General features: G+C 29.7%; 4 protein-coding genes across 6 annotated transcripts; 1 reads left to right on the top strand and 3 right to left on the bottom strand.

Annotated features, from left to right (window-relative positions):
* Positions 1 to 2,401: 2,401 nt before the first annotated feature.
* On the bottom strand, positions 2,402 to 3,488 carry NDHS (NAD(P)H-quinone oxidoreductase subunit S). The gene has a single exon (XM_068622272.2). It carries the CDS (start codon positions 3,221 to 3,223, stop codon positions 2,504 to 2,506), a length of 720 nt encoding a protein of 239 aa, XP_068478373.1. The 5' UTR covers positions 3,224 to 3,488; the 3' UTR covers positions 2,402 to 2,503.
* Positions 2,402 to 6,875, bottom strand: LOC137818703 (NAD(P)-binding Rossmann-fold superfamily protein). 2 transcript variants are annotated; one of them, XM_068622271.1, is made up of 6 exons: positions 6,561 to 6,875; positions 5,937 to 6,096; positions 5,427 to 5,614; positions 4,944 to 5,067; positions 4,491 to 4,621; positions 2,402 to 4,224 (listed from the first exon to the last, which is right to left on the bottom strand). In XM_068622271.1, exons 1-6 carry the CDS (start codon positions 6,801 to 6,803, stop codon positions 4,093 to 4,095), a joined length of 978 nt encoding a protein of 325 aa, XP_068478372.1. In that variant the 5' UTR covers positions 6,804 to 6,875; the 3' UTR covers positions 2,402 to 4,092. The 2 variants fall into 2 exon arrangements, 1 of the variants encoding a protein (XP_068478372.1); XR_011082125.2 differs by having other exon boundaries at positions 3,540 to 4,224; positions 5,342 to 5,614; positions 6,561 to 6,843.
* A 4,159-nt stretch (positions 6,876 to 11,034) lies between these two features.
* LOC137818151 (16 kDa phloem protein 2) lies at positions 11,035 to 13,476 on the bottom strand. Of its 2 annotated transcripts, none has more exons than XM_068621403.2 (5): positions 13,145 to 13,476; positions 12,467 to 12,532; positions 12,247 to 12,373; positions 11,534 to 11,648; positions 11,035 to 11,263 (listed from the first exon to the last, which is right to left on the bottom strand). In XM_068621403.2, exons 1-5 carry the CDS (start codon positions 13,209 to 13,211, stop codon positions 11,195 to 11,197), a joined length of 444 nt encoding a protein of 147 aa, XP_068477504.1. In that variant the 5' UTR covers positions 13,212 to 13,476; the 3' UTR covers positions 11,035 to 11,194. The 2 variants fall into 2 exon arrangements, with proteins under 2 accessions (XP_068477504.1, XP_090152398.1); XM_090296272.1 differs by having other exon boundaries at positions 13,323 to 13,451.
* Positions 13,477 to 17,805: 4,329 nt separating this feature from the next.
* LOC137818946 (uncharacterized) lies at positions 17,806 to 20,874 on the top strand. Its single transcript, XM_068622611.1, has 3 exons — positions 17,806 to 18,310; positions 19,389 to 19,535; positions 20,490 to 20,874. The coding sequence occupies exons 1-3, from the start codon at positions 18,068 to 18,070 to the stop codon at positions 20,631 to 20,633; spliced, it is 534 nt and encodes a 177-aa protein (XP_068478712.1). The 5' UTR covers positions 17,806 to 18,067; the 3' UTR covers positions 20,634 to 20,874.
* The last annotated feature ends 2,044 nt before the right edge of the window (positions 20,875 to 22,918 follow it).

Raw genomic sequence — 22,918 nt, 5'->3', positions numbered from 1 at the left:
TAGTATAGTTGTTGTTAGATAATCCCAAATTGTTTTCCAACGAATACAATAGTGAAATCAGTAAAACATTGTTTAGAATCTATTTGCCAACAGGAAAAGTTAAAAAACAGTTTTTTAATTTGTTTACTAGTAAACATAAAATAAATTATTAAAACAATAAATAAAAAACATTCGATCCCCAAGTTCTTCCACCATTGAACTCTTTACAGGTTCTCTAAAGGCCAGTTCTTTCTCAATCTTCAAACAAAGCTAAACCAAATTCAACTTGAAGCTCACCAATAAAGTATGCATCTACTGGTTTAATCAGTACCCACTTTGTTCCATGCATATATTTCATGGGAATGCTTATCTCCTCTCTCTTGAATCATACATCAAAGAAATTAATCAAAATAATGTGAACTAAGAAACCAAAGTTTAAGACAAGGAAGACTCTAAATAATGTGTTTAAGTACAATCTCTCATAAAAACCAGTTTTCTAGGTATTAGATGGTATAGCACAACTGTAATAGAGAATTTCAAAATAAAAATTTCATTTCTCAAAAACCTCATAATTCAATAAGGAATTACAAAGGGAATAACACAAAGAAGTTTAGTCTTCCATGCGGAGACAAAACAAAAGAATCACAAAGAAAACTAAGAAAATCTTATGAAGCTTGATTCTTTCTCGTTGAGGCTTGTGTGTTTTTATAGGAAAATATTATGGTTTAGATTTTGTTAAAAGATTCTTAGTTTCCAACTTTCTAGAATTCTTGGATTATGTTTCCTTGTACTTTACAAAAGATTTGATTCCAATTTTGTTTCTGCGATTTTGCAAAAGATTTTATTTTGTTATTCTTTTCCTCAATTTTTTTTCCTGTTTTGATTCAATTAAGTAACTTAGACTTTTGCATATTTTGCTCATTCATAAAAGTAGATACTTTCTTAGACTATCTATTCTAAAATACAAAATTAACACAACTAATAGTTAAGACCCAAATAAATACAATTATATTAAAACAATGAATTTATTCATTATTACAGTCCAATAATATATGATTAAAGCTATTAATTGTAAATAAAATTAAGTTTATTACTAGTTTCACTGCGTCTAACTCAACTTTTCTTTGAGGAAAAAACTCTATAGCAACTAAATGCCATCCCAGAACAGAACTAGAGTGAACCTTTGGCACATCCTCCTCTAAACTACGTTGAACAACAACAACTTCTACATCTCTCTTCGGTAGAGACTTGATTTCTTCAAGAGAAAACGTGTATAGATCAAAATGACCTGTGACTCCATGTGGTAAATGTTGAATGAACCATTTTCCAGAAAAGGAAAAAAAAAAAACAGGTTCCTAGATAAACATCGTGGTAAATTCATCCGGTGAGTAGGTTTGTGCTGGTCGAACAAATGGTAGTTGATTTACAACAGTACTACCACATTGATCATGAGAATCTTCACTATTGTAATCATGAGATGAGGAAGCACTTAGTGAGTGCTTCATCAAGATGTAAAAACTGTGGATAATTTTCAACTTTAAATTTAATTTATGTATGATAAGAAAATCATAAACATCAAAAGAAATTAAACAAAGAAATCTTTTGAATGTGGTGCTTCTACAAGTCCCATCACATCTTTTCCCTGAAAAACACAAACCACGAAAAATAATAAACAATTTCATAGGGAAAATAATCTATATATTTTTTAGTTTCATGTTGAAAATCTAAATATCATCATAGCCATGCAACCAAGATTCTCATTTTTTTTCTGTTTATTCCAGTTTTACAAACAGAAACAATATTTAAAAAAAAAGAATTTTAAAATAAATCTTAAAAAACTACAAGCATTTTATTTTAGAAAACAAAAATTATTTAGGTGAAATTTTTTTCGTTCTTGTTCATCGTTACACATATAAGAAACATTTAATAATAATTGAGTTAAATATCATTCATTTGTTTTCCTAGTACTCATTAACTGTAATATGAAAACATAACATTTTGAATTTTTTTACAAATTTTTGGTATGATGGATATTATCAACATTTCTCTTGGTTCTCTTGGTATGTGTAGAATCTGTTTCTAATAAAACTGAGTTCTTAGTCATACAAACTCTTTCATGTGACTACTTCAAAGTTCAGTCCAATTTGCTTTTTAATTTTAAGTGTTACTTAAGAACAATATACATTGGTTTTAGCTGTCATTTGCCAATCATGTGTTAGCTAGCACTCAATAAAAAGTCATGATTAATCTTTTTCCAGATATAACAATTCTGCAGTTGATTCTTGAGTTAGGCTACACACAGAGAACACTAAAACTCACTGAAGTATACAACCTTTTTTTTTTACAGAAGTTTACACAAATATACATGTTCAGCATAAGGAAGTTCTTTCTTCTTACCATTTCAACAAAAAAAAAGAACATCTAAGAGCAATCATCAGCTGTGCTTTATTTGTCAGAAAGGCAGATACATACATATATGACACAGAAGTGAACATCATTGGCAAGTTGAAAACAAAGTGCTGAACTATGATTTCTTTTCTAGAAACGGTTCAAGAACAGCAGACTTGGGGTTCTTCATTGGAGGGCCTTTTTCTCTGCGCTCAAGTTCTTCCAATCTGAACGTGATCAACTTGTCCCAGTTCCCTCCTTCAAAGAGAACCCCTGCCTTCCCATCTGTGATTCTTTGCACAATCCCACAGTACATGTAAAAAGGGTTATTTGGGTTCTTTACAATGGCAATCATCCCTGGCAACAACAGAGGCAGTTCTGGTGGTTTTGGCTTCTCTGACAGTGCCAGTTTCACACTTTTGCTCCCTTGAACTGGTTTTGGAGGAGGGTTTTCCTGAATGAACTTTTTCAACCCCGTCTCACCCCCTGGAAACCCCCCAGTCAACCCCATCAGTTCCTTGTCAAAACCATCTTCCGCAGCAACACTTGCCAAGGCCTGTGTTGCTGAGTTCTCCTCTTGTTCCTTCTCACTTGCTGTTGATGATGGTGTCTTCTCATCAGCACCGACTTGCTTCTTTAGCTCTTGCTGAAGGCCTTCTTCTCCATTACATAGTCCTCTTCCTCCCAAGATTTGCACCAGGTCAAATTTAGCACATGGTTGTGTTGTTACTGGTTTAGTGTGAATGTTGTAAGCCTTTTTGCGAGGGTAAAGATGAGTGAGGTTATCTTGACCTAGGAACTGTGATTTAAGAAGAGAGCCATGCAGGCCATGAAGAGCAATAAAAGAAGACATCATTAACGGTTTTGCAGCATTGGTGAGAGAAGTGGAACTGATTGATGTTTGTAAGGAATAGAATCCTGGAATAATGCTAACCACAAAGGTTCTTGGATAGCCCTATCCTTTTTGTTTTTAATGAATAATGACCATCAGAAGAAGCTGCTTCCTGCCGTTTAATTCTGACCACAATTTATTTTATTAGGCCAAACTCGTGTATGCAACCGTAGAGCCAACTTCTGTGTACCTCTTTTCTTAGATTTTTTTTTATTTTTTTGAAGTCCAAACGTATGGTTTACAACTATTGAAGATCAGCATAAATTAATCAAGTCAAAAGTTTCAAGCCAAATGGATTAACACGGTGCTTTCATATAGTTGGAGTGTTTGTTTTTCCACTTCAAAACCAGTTGAACATCACAACATTTTCTTTCTTTCACCTTCATTGCATCAGAAAGTGGGATAACGAATACAAACACACCACCTGCAATCAGAAGGCAATTCCTATAGTGATGACACGAATATTTCTCCCATCACTGAACATACATAAAAATGTTCATTATGTTATTATACTGACTAATGTGTATCTTGAAAATGATTGGGAGAATGACAGGGATGGAAAGTCAAAACCAACTTGTGGGAGTCTGAGGAAATGGGTGAATGACAGTTGGTGATGGTTTTTGTGACTTGGGTTGCAACTTGCCCTTTCTCTAATCCCCTTTAGGTCCAACAAATCGGCTTCACTGGACCTTTTCAAGATTTTATCTATATTTATTTTACAACAATCCAAATATGGGAAGAGATTAATGTTTTTGAGAACACATTTCAGTCTTAATGGGAGGAAAAAAGACTCAAATGCTAACAAGGAAGCCTTGTTTAACATCTTTGTTGCCTCATTGCCTAGCTTCGGTTGCAAATGTTGATCTCACGCCATCTTTAAATGAAACAGGATGAATTTTTAGGGTTTGAACCAATCTAGAGATATCCATAGATATGTCAGCTGGGGACTTCACACCTCGATCAACCTGCAACATAAGACAAAAAGTACATGCCAATAAAACACGGTCTGGGAAAGAAGAAAATAAACTAAATCAGGCTAAGAAATTGCCATCAAAAGGTGATAAAAAACTTTGATAGCTAAGGCATGCAAGAAACAGAATCTCGAATGGTTTTTATTGAGGAGAAGCATTAGAGGTTAATTTTGTATACAGAGATAATGCAGATAAACAAAAGAAAGACAGTTACTAATTGAATATCACAAAATTGTGATAAATTGGAGCACAACACGTACCGAAGAGGCAGACACTGGTTTGATTAAGGATGTATTATACCCTCTAAATTGTGCAACAGCCTCAGCCATTTGAACACGTGAAACCCTATCAGCTCCACCAACATTAAGTAACAATTGCATTTGCTTGCCCTCTGTTACAAGAATCAGAAAGTTGAATTCATAAAAGCAAATATGGGATACTGAAGCTTAAAGTTATTCAAACAATACAAGAAAGTATCAGATGGGAACTAAAATGAAAAGGTGTGGAACAGCCAAATGAAATTATAATTAATGAACAAGAGGGGACAATTGTTATGTAAGGCCATATTTATACAAAAGGAAAATTCATACATTGTTGATATACAGTTTTAGAATAGAAACAATTTCATAGATAATTTTGCAACCTTAAAAACGAGTTAATGGAAATCAGCATACCATATATCTACATGAGCTTAGGTAGTAAAAGCCCTATACCTGAAATCCATTGGCTAGTTAAAGCTAGTATGATAGCTACAAGATCCTTAACATAAATTGGACAGCGGAATTCATCATGAAAGAACTGAACTTCTTCTCCTTTAGCAAGGGTACCATCAATCCACTGAAACAATTAGATAGTATTTTAGAAATGAGAACAGAACACACATAGATGAGGATAAATCTACTGCACTGTAATATTCTTCTGAAAATACTGGTACCAGTGGACGGACTTAATAAACAAAAAGTATTGTGAGGTTTTCACATTCAAAGAAGAGAAAATGATTTTTTTTCATACTGCAGTTTGAAAAATGGTGAGCACAGCACTACCACCATCTTATAAGAAATAAATGCCATGTCCATCATGCAATAAGAAGCAAAATTCACAAATCACCCACCTCTAGAGTTTGATCGACCTAAATGCTTGAAGCATTGATTTTCCAATGAAGTCTATGATACAATTTACATACATTACACAAGCACCTGAATAGGGAGAGATTTGGGAACTGGCGAGATTGTTTGTGGCCCATAGATGATACTGCTTCTCAAAATTGCAAAGTTTGGAAAATTTTCTGAAATGAACTGCTCTGCTGCCACTTTAGTTTTTCCATAAACATTTACTGGAACAGCAATGTCATCCTCCTTGTAAAAGGACTTCTCCCCTTCATAAACTGATGAGAAGAAACAAAAATTACAATTATGCTAAAAGTCAAAGTGTAAATAGACATGGATATGAATAATAAACACAACATATAAATGAAGAAAGAATTTTTTTTACCCCAAACATGATTCATCCCTTAGTATTGCTAAAACAGGATAAGGGATAAACAAAAAATATTCTAATTTCAACGATGATAATGTTAGATTTTAGTTAAGAATGACAAACATTAGAAAGAGGGAAGTGAGTACGGGCTCCAAAAGGTTATAAAAATATTTTCCTTTTTCATAATGCCCATTCCTTCACCTTCATTTATCAAGGTACGATTGCGTTACCTTGATCTGTGGAAAGATGAATGAGAAGAGTAGTTCTCTTTTCAAAGCTTCGCAACCATTGGACAAGAGATGATGGCACGTTAATAGCATGTGCGGTAGCAGGATCAATTTCACATGCACGAGGAACTGAGATGGCAGCACAATTGACAACCACATCAGGCTGCCATTAATAAACAAACAGAATTGTCAACAATGAAACAGATCACTATTGTTTTATTCACAAGGAAATGCTAACATGTGATCCTTTATCCTCATGTTTTCTTCTAATGATTTTCTGTTCGGATAAGGCTATACCCTTAAGATACATCAATGGATGAAAGGCTCAATTTTGTTCGACATTGGAGTAATTCAGCGAGTCGATAGAGGAAGAGAAGGACATCTCGTATGAAACTCAAACCAAACAATTTCCAGTTTGAGGCTCCACAAAATCACCAAACAACGATACCAAGTTTAACTTGAAGCAATAAACCAAAAACATATTAAAAAAAGGCGCAAACTTTAATCCAAAAAGGAAGTTCACAAAATGACCCATTAATCAAAATCATGTTTTTTCCTCACCCAATTGAAATTAAAAACAAGAACATTAACATAACCAAGTGCAAGTCAAGAGGGTGAGAACAGAACCTGGCCAAAAGTGTTGGAAATGGCTTCAAATCCAACGCCAGTTTTCAAATCTACTTGGAAATAAATGGAGGAAGGAATGGCATCCAAGAGAGGGCGAGGAGGAGGAGAGGAGTGGTGGGTGAAAGCGAGATCGAAAGCAAAAGAATTTCCATTGGCATTGGGAATGGCATGAGCATAGGCTTGTAGCAGATGCTGACCCAAGTACCCTGTTCCTCCCACCACCAAAACCTTCACCTTTTCCATCTTTTTGTGTTTCTCTGTCTCTTCACTTGCTTTGAGTTATCTGTTCTATATTGCATGGCAAAATTTCTTGGAAATTTTTTAGTTTAATTTTTACTTAATATATAAATTCCTTAATTATTTTCAATTGAAAAATGCTGACGAAGTCAATACAAATTCTCTCTTTTAAATTCTTTGATAAACATCTATACTTTTCACCCAGACTCATAATATAATAATAATTATAAAAAAGCTAAAAAATACTTTTTATGATAATAGATCGTTTAATAATATTTTCCATATCAAAATTCCTTTGAGTTCAGGATTAATCTTCCTCAATGGTTTAACTAATATTATTTTATAATAGATCATTTTAATGATAATAAATACTATAATAGACATAGAAGAAAATTTATTAAAAAAATCACTTGGTTGTTATAAACTCTTGGCGTTTAACTAATGTAGTTTTATAATAAATCCTTTTAATGATAATAAATGCTATAATAGACATAGAAGAAAATTTATAAAAACAATCACTTTATTGTTATAAATTCTTAGTTTCGAACTCTTAAACTTAGGATTATTAGATATCGTGAGACTATTGGATGTATTAAAATATTTATCATATGTGTATAGTGATTTATATTTTGTTTATTATAACTAGATTAAATGCAGCTTAAAAAAAAGAAAATAAACTATTTTTTATACTATTTCAAATAAATGTTAAAATAAAATAAAAGTCATTATGAATCTATTTTAGGTATTGTGAATTATTTAAAATCTTGTAACTTTCCAAAGGATTCAATATGCTATTATCTATCATGTGAAATATGATACTAATACCAATTTTTTATAACCATGAACAACAGACAACTTTGATCAAGTCTATCTTTTGCATCTGGCTTAATTTATTTGAAGAGTCTTTCACATGATGAACATGAAATTTTCATAATCGCATGCTTCTATTATTTAGAGATTAATAATGTATTTGGATATAAAATTTTATGAAAATAATTATTTTTATAAGAAATTTAATATAATTTTAAATTTTGATTATAGTAAGTTTCACTAAAATCAAAATATTGTATTTTGATATTGTAATTATGGTTATTTACCTTTTAATTTATTTAGGAGTGTCTATTTTTGTTGGTGTTTCAAAGTGTCGATTTCTTCAACCTTTGACTGATAAAATCAAATTGAAGCTAGCATCTTGAAAAAGAAAATCTCTTAGCATGATGGATCGGATTTAGTTGGTTAATACGGTAATTACTAGATTTCTATCTTATAGCTTTAATATGTATAAATGGTCTGTTTCCCTTAAGCAAGTTGAGCAGTGATATAGAAATTTTATTTGGACGAGTTATATTCTGAAAAAAGGTATAGTTACAGTTAATTGGGCTAAGATTTGTTTTCCTCTTGAGAATGAAGGTTTGAAGATTATTAACCTTCATCATGAAAATAACGCATATCTTCTTAAACTTGCTTGGAACTTTGCTTATAGCAACAAACCTTGGTCTTTTCTCCTGAAAGCTAAAGTTCTTAAATCAAAATATAAGCTTGGAATGATTTATAGATCCTCATTTATTTGACTTGAAATTAAGCAGTTTTATGACACTATTCTTGACCATACTTCTTGAACTATTGGTACATGCACCTTTATTAATTTCTGGAATGATAAATGATGTTCTACTACTTCTTTAGCATATATTGCAAGGTTATCTAATGGTGCTAACATTCCGGATACAGTTTCTCAATTTTGGACTGGTTGTGATTGGAATATTTCCTTGTCTTTATAGTAGATGTCTCATTTTTTTAATCATATGATGGTTAGGGAGGAACAAGATATTTCTAATTGGATTTTAGATGAGTTTGATCGTTTCACTCTTAAATCAACTAGGACTTTTTTCTTAGAACCCGGAGTTCCCTATGGTTGGGGTAAATTCATTTGGTCTTCATATATTTCGCCTTCCAAAACTTTAGTACTCTGAAAAAAATTTCATGAACAACTTCCTACATATCAGCATATTCAAAATAAAGGTTTGCATATATGTTCTATGTATACGCTTTGTGAAAAGCATGAGGAATCTATTCAACATTTTTTTTTTGAATGTTCTAATGTTTTGCATATTTGGAGTTAGGTTCGACATATTTTTCTTACTTCTCATTTCTCTAATAAGGATGATCTTCTTTCTTTTATTAAGAGTGATGGTAGTCCTTTGGTTAAATTGATCAATCTTGTTGTGATAACTTTTTCTATTTAGATAATATGGCGTATGAGAAATTATGCTAGACTTCAGGATAAGATTGATGTTTCTAGGGCTATTTTGGTAAATAAAGATTTAACTTGTCTAGTGGAAAATTCGTCTAAAGCTTCAATGAAGAATGATATCTTGGATTTGAACGTGATTAAGTTTTTTGGTATTGATACTCGTCCGGGTAAAGTTCTTCGTCATCTTCCGGTTAGATGGGAGTTCCATTCACCAGGCTGAGTTAAAATTAACACTGATGAGGCTGTTAGGGAATATCGTAGTTTTACTAATTGTGGAGGTATTTTTTGTGGGAGTATGAGAGAGTTTATTGGTGTTTTATCTGCGTTTCTTGAAGTTTAGACTGCTATGGTTGTTGAGTTTTATAGAGTTATACATGTTATGGAGGAAGCTCAAAAGATGAGGCATATTAATGTATGGCTTAAATGTAGATTCTGCATTGGATTGTGCTACATTTACTGTTAGGACTAATGTTTCGTGGATGATTCGTAATCGATGAAATATTTGTCTTAATTATTGTGAGAAACTAAGATTTAGGATTACTCATATTCTTCATGAAGAGAATGTGTGTGTTGATAAGTTAGTTAATTTAAAATTTATTCATAGAGAATTATTTCATTGGTATAATAAGTTGGTTTTCATCTAGTTTGTTCTTAGAATTCTTTATGATTAGGTATAGTCTACCTACATATCGTTTTTTGTTAACATATGAGTTTTAGTCTAATCTATATTTTTTTTGTATTTTTTTTTTGTTAATAATATTTTTTTCATGTGATTGGGAGATGATTGTTGTTACTTGATATGTCAGCCTAATTAAGATGTCAAGTTGCATAATGATGCCTAACATGAAAGTTTTTATAAAAAAAATATTGTATTGATGTCTAACATGAAAGTTTTTATAAAAAAAAAATATTGTATTTTGATGAGTTGTTTTTATTTAAATTGTCAGAAATATTTATTTTGTAATATGTTGTTTAATGTTAGTCACACTTTTCTCCGTCAATGTACTATTTTTCTAGATTTAAATTACATTTTTCAATGGTCATTTTTTTATCGTAACTTTTTTATTATTGGCACCAAATTATTATTTGTTAATAATTTTTTCAAATTTTTAACTAGAATTTGTTTATTAATGTATAAGTGACAACTTTTTTTTCTATCAAATTTAATTAAAAAGTTGAAAAAAATAACAATATTATAAAAGTAACATATTAGCTAAATAATTACAAAACATAATTGACAAAGATCTCAATTAAAAGATTGAGAGAAAATTTTCTAAGTATCAATTAAAAAAATCTTGACAAATTTTAATGAAAAATAAAATAAATCAATTGACAAAAAAATCATTAATTTTAATAATTTTGAATTATTAATAATTATTTGATTTTTATTTTTTTTGTTTTGTAGTAATTAAAATATTTTATTCAAATCTCTTAGAAAAGAAACAATTTAAAATTAAATTGATTCAAATTTTATATATTTAAATATATTAAAAATTATGAAATTCTCAAAGCAAATTTCAAGGTAATTATAATTAACTGGGTGGATTATTTTATTTCTTTCGGGTAGTGGCAGGACTTACCATACTTTGGACAAATTCTAGGATGAATTCAGATTATGCACTCACTGGCTTCTTCCAAATCTGGTTCAATGTCCTGTTCTTATTAGAAGTGTAGCAGCTTTTTAAATAATTATGTATTAATAATACAATTTATGTTTTGTTTAACATAATATTATATTTATATTAATATTATTGACGTTAAAATATAGTATAAAATATTCGTTTTGATGTTTTTTTTTCTATAATTAATTATATATTATATTAAAATTAATATAATATGTCAATAAATCAAGTTGATCTTGTCCTGTCTCATTTTTCTGAGTTTTAATGGAGTCAGATATCAGTTCAAAAAATAGATTTCATAAAAAATTCAGATTTAGTAAACGAACCCCTTAATAAATAATAATAACAATAATAATAATAACACTGCTGTTCAAATGTTATCTGCATAAAAGAAAATGTCAACCAAAATGTATTTTTGTATCCAAAGGGAGGAAACTAAGCAAATAGCAGAGCACTATTGGATCTTCACACCAGAAAACACAATAACTGAAATTTCCAAAATGTATGTAAACACTTTTTTCACTCTAGAATTCCTCATTTGATTCTTTCCATCCACCATAGTTGTCATCCTCTACACTATATTCCTCGTTTCTCTGCAACCAGAAGTCAATGCTACATTATTTACTTAGTCATGAAGACAAAATATTATGTTACAACAATCTCATCAACTAAAAAATCACCATGTATATATAAGTCTCATGACTTTTACAGTACATAATAAATATCTTTGGAGTCATTTGTAATGTTTTATATTGTCATGATTGTTAAACTGTTATTTATAATGGTATGTATTATCTGAATAGAAAGAAAGTGAGGCATCAAAGCATGAAGAAAAATAATAGGAAAAAAGATTCCAGCACTACCTCAGCAGTGAAAGTGAGAGCCACCTTAATCTCTCCACAATATTCTTCGTCCTTCACAACCTTGTGAACAGTTTCTGGAAGGCTACCAGCTTCAAACAGTGGACCTAAATCAATGCTGCAGAATGCAGATAGAAAATGAATGCATATATCAGTATGAAAAAAGTGAAAATGCTCCTACCCTTTTTCATCAGAGACAATTAGGAAGAAATTTTTTAACATTTGTTAGTCCACCAGAAATGCAGAATTTAGGCCAAAGATATGTAGCAAAACTTTGTTGGTTAAAGTTTATTAAAAATTACAAAATCATGAGTAACATATCCACTAAGTTTTGTGATCTGTAATAAATTTCAATTGATAAAAGTGCTACCTGACATTTCCCTTTACGCCATATTACATTACATACAACTATGATCAAGTTTCTAATATCTTTACCTTCTGGTTCTTCTTCTATCAAATGGTGTTATGTGAATCTTTTCTTAAATTCTATGGAAAAGTGATGATAGATAGAGCTTATCTAATACTAGAAAGAACATTTACTTGATGGTGAAAGATACAATATGTTTAGTCAAAGTTTTGTTCTATTAATATGTTTAGTCAAAGATACAATATGTTTAGTCTAATACTAGAGTCTCCATTGAATCCAGTCCTATCTCCAGTGAAGTTTCACTGGTAAGGTAAGAAAAATGTAGAAGTTAAAGGAGAATTTAACTCACGTTGCCTCGCCAAGAAAATCATCTTGAGTAAAGTTGTCTTTATCCATGATCTTTAGATTAAGTTCAGAAGTACTGTCAGAGACAGTGAAAAGAAAGTTCTCATTCCATTGAGGTTTGGATCCAGAATCTGGTATTCATAGCACACTAATCAATTCAAGCCACCAGACATAAAAGGGTACATAAATTAGCAAATGTTGAGTTAAGTTGGCCAGAGATGCACCTTTTTGCACAGTGCTCTTGTGCTCCTGTGTCCTGTATGTGAGAATCACATAAGGATCTATGCTGGCTGCTCATTGAGAACAGAATCAAGCAGTTAGAGAACGTTCTATCTTTTGACCAATATAAATTGTTAATACCCAAAAACCAGATCAAAGAAAAAGGTCAAGTGATATGATTCCCATCTTTGATTTGAATATAAGATAGACTCAATTAACACAGCTATATGAACCAAACAAGTTTGTTTCTTCTAAAGTGAATGAAAATAAAGAAATCACAAAAGTTGATGAGAAAGTCAATTGTTGACATTCAAACACATTCATACCTAATTATGCATATAGAAGTAACACTGAACATTGATTTTCTCATCAACAGCTAAAGTTACTTACTTTACCCTCTAAAGTGATTTGTTGACTTTAGAGAAGCCGGATCCAAACAGAACATATCAAGATCAAACCCTTTTTGTAGTTTAATCTCCAAATAACAGAGATTCAAAACAACAAAGATCTAAACCAAACCATCATAAAATCAGAGAATTTTGATGCAACTAAAAGTCAAAAACCAAACTTTCTGATCCCCAGTTTCATAATTCATGAAATCTATGAAGAGGAAATCATTGCCACAAACAGTGTGTGATTTTTGTTATGAGCAGCTGAGCATAGAGCTCAGAGTGTTTGCTTACAGAGAAAATCATTGTCATCGATGCCTTTGGCGCTGATCAAAATAACTTCAAGCGTTCCACGAGGCATCTTTGAAAGTGAAGTTTGGACACACACAACACTTCACAAATTCTATATGACTCAAGATGCTTCTCCTTTGAAGTCTTAATAAAGGTGAAAAAATGGTGCAAATGAGTGTACCAGAAGATGCCTGAACCAGTATATTGCCAATTGGAGATGGATTTTGGGTGGATCCAACTTTTTCCTCAACACGTTTCTCTCCTTTAACGACTTTCTTTCATTTCAAAAGGTTGACGTTAAACAAACGGTTACCCAACAAATTATTACATGATTTGGAATAAACTCTCCCCATTAATCTTAATATAAATGTCATTATTTTTTTTCTTAGAAACTAACAAAATAATAAAAGATATTCAATTTGCTCCAATAAGTTTTTTTTATTATAATCATTTTTTATTAGTTGTTAATGTAACTATTAATAATGTTATGGGAGGAATGGAATTCATCTATCACGAGTAAATATATAACCTATAACTTCTAAACTAAACCAACTTTATGACAAATTCTTCTTCCACTTTCATATTTTTTTTTTAATTTCAACAAAAATTTTATGATTTTTTTAATTTTATCAATATTCTTATGAGTACAGTAGAACATGTGGTGTTTTCTTTATTTTTAAATGGTGGTGGTAGTTGTTGTTTGTTGTGGCTGGTGATGAATCTTAGTGGTTGAAGTAAATTTTGTAGTGAAAAAAAAAAAATATATGCAAAAATTGAGTACAAAACTAAAAAACTTTGCACTGAGAAATGTAGAATACAACGAAATTTTTCGTCAATCCTTTCACACATGTTCAAATGATGGAACTCCTCTGTCCAACATTGTAGATAGACAAGAATGGAAGTGTTGTGACTAAAATGGAAGTATAGAAATGCAGGTGTAACTGAAATTATTTAAAAATGTGAAATTATGTTTCATTTAATATTATTTAAAAAATTTAAAAATGTTAAAATTGATTTTTTATAATTAATATTGCAGTGGAGGGAGAATTTCTCCTTCTTTTCTATCTTTAAACTTCGTATTCAAAAAAAGTTAAAAAGGTGACTTAAGGTGGACTAACTTTTAGAAACAAGAAAAAAAGCTACTCGCAAACCAAGCTGTTATCCAACACATCTTGTATCAGAAATTTGAGGATAAAGTTTTCTTAAAAGGTAATTTGAAATGATAAAATTTGCAAACATATGGATACTTATTTTCCAAATAAATTTGATAATATGCATTTTATTTAAAATGAAAATTTAAATATTATTTTAAACAACATTAGGATACTGTATATAAGTTTTCTATATTTTTAAAAAAATATATCTAGAAGATAAAGTTTGTGGTTTAAAGAAATTCAAAAAAAATCAACATATTTAATTAAAATATATTGATACCAAAAATTGACATATAATATTGTTCTTGTCGGTTGACTTAGATCGGACTTTGGCGGTGGACTTTGGACTGATTTTTGTTTTTTGTTGTTGCTGATTTGGGATGTTAATAATTGACACTAAGGGGAGTTCCACCTATTAACAAGACTATGACGATCAAGTCAAAGAGAACATATAACTATGATGAGTATCTGAATATACAGTATATGTATGGGTGTAGTATCACCAAATTGAAACTGACCTCTGTTAAAGGTCTTGAAACCCTTTTATAGAATTCGTGATCTCCCTTTGGGAGTTAATAAACATAAAGATATTTTGTTAATATATCCCCTTTATTTTAGGGGTGTAGGTAGAACATTATCTCTAATTGTTTATTTCATTGAATCTCAGAGTAAATATACGTGTCTTAGCTAATTCAGTTAACTGTTTATCTCAAAATAAAAACAGCTATTTAGCTAATCTAAGAGTTAACTGTTTTTATTTTAGCTATCTTATTAAAATACCTTGCTAGTTGTTTAGGTCGACCACTTAACGCGTCACTGAGTCCATCACCATTTTGGGTCGAGCTAAGCATTCAACTTTTATAAAGTACGTGGAGCAGGATGGTGCACTTAAGTGCTCGGGTCGAACCTCGAACACATCCAACCATTACAAATTTCAAAGAATTATTTCAATTAGATAATCTAACTAGTTTCCTTCCATGATAAATGTTACAATAAATGTTAAAGATCCAAAAAATATTTATCATTTAATTAAAAGGCTTTTCCATCTTCACAAATAAATATATTTTGGTCTTTAATCCTCAACAACCATTTTTTTTAAATTGTATCTACCACTAATCTCATTGTCATCTTTATGTCATTATATAATATGTTGAAAATCTTAAATTATTAAATTAAAGACATTGACCTTTATCCAGGGATGATAAAGTGAGACGAATCTGGTAGACTAGTCCACCAATCCATCTCATTTAGGTGTGTCAGATTAACCTTTTAAACCTACAAAATCGTATTGGTCTGACCTCCTAACCCGTCAACCTGACGGGCCAATAGGGCGAACTAGCCACTAATCCATCTTTCCTTATTTTTGATATTTTTAAAAAAGAATTTCATATTTTTAAAATCAAAATTGATAATAATCAGTGTTTTATATAAAACTTTATTTATAGTAATTTTAATCATAGTTTAATTTTTATGAATAATATATACTGACCTCATTCATCACATCTAATGTTGTATTGAAAACCAGTAATTTTATTTTCATCTTTCAATCAATAAATCTATGTTTATTAAAAAAAATTATACAATTTAATGGTTTTAAATTTCTCATCTAATTGTTTTGTTAAGGGAAACTCTATTTTTGGCAAAATTTACTAGAAGAAAATTAGATACTTTTTTTATTATGTAGCTGTTTAACCCTAGAAATTGAAGGTATCAATCAATAATTGCATCATTCCACCCACAATGATGCTGAAGTAATCTCTGATTGATTCATCTCATCTCTCAGCAAGATGTTTTTACTCATGGCAAAATTAGGGTTAGAGAACCTGTATATTTAGCTTGGCACCTTCAAAAATAGTAATGAATATGAAAATACTAATTGGTAATAGGGATGATAAAGTGAGACGAATCTGGTAGACTAGTCCACCAATCCATCTCATTTAGGTGTGTCAGATTAACCTTTTAAACCTACAAAACCGTATTGGTCTGACCTCCTAACCCGTCAACCTGACGGGCCAATAGGGCGAACTAGCCACTAATCCATCTTTCCTTATTTTTGATATTTTTAAAAAAGAATTTCATATTTTTAAAATCAAAATTGATAATAATCAGTGTTTTATATAAAACTTTATTTATAGTAATTTTAATCATAGTTTAATTTTTATGAATAATATATACTGACCTCATTCATCACATCTAATGTTGTATTGAAAACCAGTAATTTTATTTTCATCTTTCAATCAATAAATCTATGTTTATTAAAAAAAATTATACAATTTAATGGTTTTAAATTTCTCATCTAATTGTTTTGTTAAGGGAAACTCTATTTTTGGCAAAATTTACTAGAAGAAAATTAGATACTTTTTTTATTATGTAGCTGTTTAACCCTAGAAATTGAAGGTATCAATCAATAATTGCATCATTCCACCCACAATGATGCTGAAGTAATCTCTGATTGATTCATCTCATCTCTCAGCAAGATGTTTTTACTCATGGCAAAATTAGGGTTAGAGAACCTGTATATTTAGCTTGGCACCTTCAAAAATAGTAATGAATATGAAAATACTAATTTTGGTATAACCTACCACCAACACATAAAAAGGGATCAAATTTGGCTAACTACTAATTAATGGTGGCTAGAAGTAGTTGTTTATAAAGAAATAATTAATTTTAAAGTTCAATTTTCTTATTCCATACAACTAATTTAAATTGACAAAATAATTAAATTTTTAAAAATACATTAATAACTTTACTTAAATTTAATTTGGATATAAATTTTCTGTCAATATTAATAATATCTAGTTTATAAATAATTAATAATAACAAATATATTTTTAAAAAGTTTTAAATTTAAAGAAAATGAGAGAACCTTGAACCCAGGTTGACTTCTTGAATATAGTGGACTTTAATTAATATTGATTATTTCATTGGAATAATTATTTATATAAATAATTCTAATCAATGATTATTGTATAATTTGTGAATATTGACTTTCCTGATTGTATTATGATTTTTAGTACTTTTTAATTAATAAAAAATATGTTAAATAATATCTCTAGCTATACTCCTCCCCTTAAGTGTCTCATTCAACTGGACATTTTTATTTCAATCTAGATGATAGTCATGCCAACACTAAAATTTTGATTCATATCACTTAGGCATATAACAAGTTGGAAATAAGACACTAATTAATATAGATATAAACCATTGATTCATTCATTCAAATATAAATATGACACTTGACATTAACATTCACTTCGACTTTATTTTTTATTACACACTTAAAAAGCACTTAAAGGCAATGGATCCTAAAATATCCTATAAATTAATTACAACCAAACAAAAACTATCCAAACAAAAATTTTATTGTCCATGTATAGAGATGTTTAACATGACAACAATGCACATTGGATATTTTCTTATTTGTATTTGTTTATTTTGCAAGTCTTGAGGTTATGGTCAATTTCACCATACCCTTTGTACTTAAGAGTACCAACATGTCTTGGAATTTTTATGGACAAGTGGCTTCACTACAAAGAATTATTTAAAAGGAAAACATATTACAATAATATATCAAGTAATCAATTTTGTAGTTTTAATCAAATCTTCTTTATAAAATTTATTTAATTTTTACATTTTCATGATACAATGTGTTAAAAAATTAAGAATAAAATTAATAAATAAGCTAAGTCAAATGGTAAAACATGTAACATTTTATTATTAAAAGAAACAAAGTGAGTTGAATACAAAAAAAGTGTGAAAAAAAAATTGAGAAATGGGGAGTGAGAAAGGAGAAAGCTTGTGTGCGTCGCCATGGCTGAAAATCTCGAAGGAGGTGGACCCCGCAAGTGCTTCCGAGACCTTGCGCTTCGTTGAACGTATGGGGGCTGCCACCGCCCTTCCGCCTAAGTGGTCCGCGCGTGGCATCTACGACCCCTTCTTTCGGAACTTCATCAAAGTCAATCACATCCAACCTGGACGAATTTCCGTCTCCATTTTCGCCAAACCTCCCATTTGTGTATGTAAACCCTTATGTAAGCACACAATTTAGATTCAATATTCGATCTTGTTAGTTCTGTTCTCCAATCACAATTTCCAATTGGAGTTTTGCTTCATAATTTGTGACAGAAGATTGTATTAATATGACTGAAAAATATTTCTATGTTTTGTCTCAGAGTGTTGTGATTGGGTAGTTATTGCTACTTCCAATATTCTGATGGGAAGATGAGAAAATTGGGAAGTGGGGGTTTGAGGAGGGGGCTTGTGTTTTTTTTTTAAATTTTTTTAACTGTTTCTTTATTCAATATGGTGCAACGAACTTTCTGATGATTTTGCATGTAAAAATCTCGTTATTTGATTCTCTTGCTCTCTGGGTTCTGAAAAGGAGGAGGTTTTGTTGCATTGGATGTTCTTCTGTTTTTTATAGCCTTGAGAAGATTTATCTATCTATATATGCTTTTAATGTTTTGTTGATTGGATGATCGAATTTGTTGATGAGGTCCTTACTATTTGTATGGAAGAGTTAGTGATACATTCTCAACTATTGATAAAAATTTATTGGAAATAAGAATTTTTTGTGAGTCTCACACTCATGATTCCATAGTTTTCTATAAATTCTAATTAGCAGTATATACATATATAGAGAGAGTAATGGATGAGTGTTTATTAACTAGCACTTCTCTGGAGTTATAGTGTCTCTTTCATTTGAGGAATTGTTTTCTGTTTTCATTTTTAATTGCAAAAACACCACGTTTTTTTACTTTGTTTCTTGAACTACCAAAAGCTTGCACAAAAAAATATGTTTGACAAGGTTTCGTGAACAAACTTTTGAAAATCAGAAACAAAGTTAAAATGAGGTGACATTTGTATAATTAAAAGTGAAAACAAAATATAAAAAAACAGAAAACCCCTTTTTTATATATATATATATATTGATCAAGCATGGTTTGGGTTGTATGAAGTATTTTGGTTCGTTGCAAATTAACAGTAAAGGGCTGTTATTTGGGTTTGTTATAGTTTCATTTTCTATGATAGCAAATAGATTCACTTTTCTAGATTCAAAGTTAACATTTTTATTTTCTTTACTGGAATTGCAGAATGCCTATGGAACTCTGCATGGAGGTTCTGTTGGGACTTTGGCTCACATTCTGTCAACTGCTTGTGCTAGAACGGTAGTTGCTGAGGACAAGGAACTTTTTCTCGGGGAAATTAGCATTTCTTACATGTCTGCCACTCCAGCAAATGTCAGTATATAAACAGTGTTGATGTTTTTCATGGTTGTCTAAGCATGATCAGCATTTCTTACAATGTTTTTTCTTGACAAATGGTAGAGTGGTTTGTTGTGGTGTGCTGCATGAGGAAATGCAGTGGTATTGACTTGTATTTTGAAACAGCTGAGCAAAGCTTGAGAACCTTAGAAAAGAAAGCAAGCCACTTAAAACTTTAAGTAAATAGTTTGAGATATTTGGACTCATAATTGTAAACAGTGTTACTCAGCATCATTCAACTTCAGTTGCTCAGTTTTTTAGCATTCGCTTAGGGGATTGCTTTGGATACCTCATTGATTATACTTCAAAGATAACTATGCCTACAATAGGATAACAGAATTTTAATAAGACCAACTACAGCCATCAAAGTCTGATTGAAGATTCTGGAATTTCTTGTTATTATTGACTTTCTCTGAACTCTTGAGAACTTGCTAAAATCTACCTTAAAAGTACTGTTCCTACAATTTAGATTATTATCCCCATTCCCCAACAAGAAGCAAAAAGGCATTTTGAAGGCTAGGATTTCTGGCACATAATGAACATAGTTTCCTAGTCATTCAATGATGTTTAATGTTGGCGAGTTGCATAGACATTTTTGGTGGATGACTATTAGATTTCATATTGAGGTTTCCTGAATTGCACTTGAGTTTGAGATATAATTTTTGGATGAAGATCCTATAAAGTGTAAAACTCAAATTTAAATTTTGATTGAAATTTAAATTTATAATAAAGCCTTGGTTGTTTTCAATAGTAATTACCACCTGCACTTTACTTTTTAGTGCACTTTGCACTAACATCCAAATCCTTCAATATCTTTTACTACTTATGTTAAATGATGCCTCTCTTGCCAACTTTGTCATCTAATTCTAATGTGCCATCTCCATGCTTAAATCCTTTGGTAAATGTATTTTTCACTTTACACTTATGCAGGAAGAAGTGTTAGCCAATGCCTCTGCAGTGAAGTCTGGCAGAAATTTGACTGCAGTGGCAGTTGAGTTTAAATTGAAGAAATCTGGGAATATGGCCTATAGTGCTCGTGTTACCTTCTATAACATGCCACTTTCCAGTTTATGAATAATTTGGATTCAGTTTAAACCCAAGAAAAGTAGTATTATTTGTTATGACATTCATTGATAACCAACTGCTATTTGAGAATAATTTGCTTTTAAATGGTTGAAAAGTAGAGAAAAAAAAAGTATCATGGTCTTGAGAGAATGTATCATAATTCATAGTTCAAGTTGTTAATTTCTTCTATAACATTCCTAAATATGTTCACTTGGTAAGAGTTAATAAATAGTCTACAATTTTAAATGAATTATAATCAAAATAAGATAAACACATGCTAATTATAAAAAATATTATTAGAATTAAAAAAAAAAGTAATTCTCAGATGATTTATTTACAAATAGAAGACCAAAATTATCTTCACAAAGAAGAATATGAAAACTATAAAATTATATTTCAAAAATATGTATAAAAGAAATAAATAAAAATCTTGTATGTCATTATATTCACACTAAACACCCAAATAAAATTAATTATCCTCAAACTAAAGTATTATATTATATATTTTTGAAATTTGAAGTAAGCCAGGGATCTATGTCCCTCGCCGGATCAAAGTAGATTTTTATTATAAAAATCTTTTCATGTAAGCATCACTATGTAACTTGACGACTCAGTTAGGTTGATATCTCAAGTAACAACAATCATATGCTATCACATGAAAAAAAAAATATAAAAATATGAAGGAACTAGATCAAAACCCATATGTTAGTAAACTATACCTATTCATAAATAATTCTAAGAACATATTATATGAAAGTCTATTATACCAACGACTCTATGAATAAATCCTAAATTAGCCAACTTATCAGCACATGCATTCCCTTCACGAAAAATATGGGATCAAAGTAGATTTCGTTCTTCCTTGCATATATTTTAAATTTTAAATCTAATTAGTTATTAGATTTTAAAAATAATAATATTTTGACTTTGTTAAATAATTTCATATAACTTTTTCGTTAATATTTATTCAATAATGTTGTTTATATGCATTGAAATTAATTTTTAATATATGTTTTATAAAAAAAAAAATTACTTCTTCAATAATATTTTTAAATTTGAATACATCTAATAAGATATCTTCTTCACTTAATATTTTCAATAAAATATTTTATTCTTTAAATTACTTGAGTAGATAATATAATAAAAATATTTTAAGATATAATATTCTATTAAAATGATCTGTATAAAGAATAATATTAAAATTTAAAACATTATGACTTAAAAATTAATATGTACTTTTCAATAGAAATATTTTTTGTATAAATAATGAAAACAATTAAATATAATTTATCTGTTATATCATCTATTAGTACTAGCTACCATTTTTCTGATGTTATAAAATTTAATTATTGATTTTATAATAATGTGTGTATAAAAAAAAATATGCATATCTTTTCTTACAAAATTACAATTAAATTTTAATCATAAAAACTAGATTATTTTATGTAATATTTTAATTTTAAAAATGACCCGAGTAAAATAAATAATTTATTAAATACATTTTCATTCTAAAACAATATTAAATTATTTTTTAACATCATTATAGAAAAAATAAATTAATTATCTAACGCGTACCATAAAGAAATTTCAGTAATTATTGTAAAATTGTATTAAATTTTAAGATGATTTTGTAGTCCACAATTATCCTATCCCACATTATATTGTGTAATTTTTTTGGGATATTATCGATGGGTGTTTTTTGAAAATATTATCAACATAGGCCAGTAATATTTGTATGATACGACTTTATTATAAAAAAAAGTTGAATTTAATCAACATGATTTTACATATATGTTATGCATTATGTGGCATATACATGACTTTGATTAAGGTTAATATATATGATTTTGTGGTGTTTTTTTACTAAAGTTTGAGAGGGGGGCTTGTCTTTAGTTTAGCAAGATTTAAGCTTAAGTCATGCACCTTATGCATCACTTCAGTATGGAATGGTAAAGCAGAAGTCGTGCTTATTTTTGTTTCTATTAGGAATTTTTTTTAATTAAAACTTTTGTGTGTAAGTTATAATTCTGCATTTAAAAAGAAAAATATATAATAATTATAGAAAAAAAAATTGGTATCTTATAGGAATATGTATTTGGTAATGTTTTTGTAGAATTAGTTAGCGGTATCATTTTAAAATCTCTAGAAGATTATATGGTAATTTGGTAATATTTGGCAATATGTATAGATATAAACGTACCTTTAGGATGAAAATTAAATTGTTTAGTTGTATGCATTATTTATATATTTGTTTTTTGTTTGATTATTTTGTAGAATAGTAGAAAAAACAATTT

The sequence above is a fragment of the Phaseolus vulgaris genome, chromosome 10 (assembly GCF_051622355.1).
Source record: "Phaseolus vulgaris cultivar YP4 chromosome 10, ASM5162235v1, whole genome shotgun sequence".
Taxonomy (NCBI): Eukaryota; Viridiplantae; Streptophyta; class Magnoliopsida; order Fabales; family Fabaceae; genus Phaseolus; species Phaseolus vulgaris.
The sequence above is the reverse complement of the archived record's forward strand: the minus strand, read 5'-3'. Positions and strand labels throughout refer to the sequence as shown.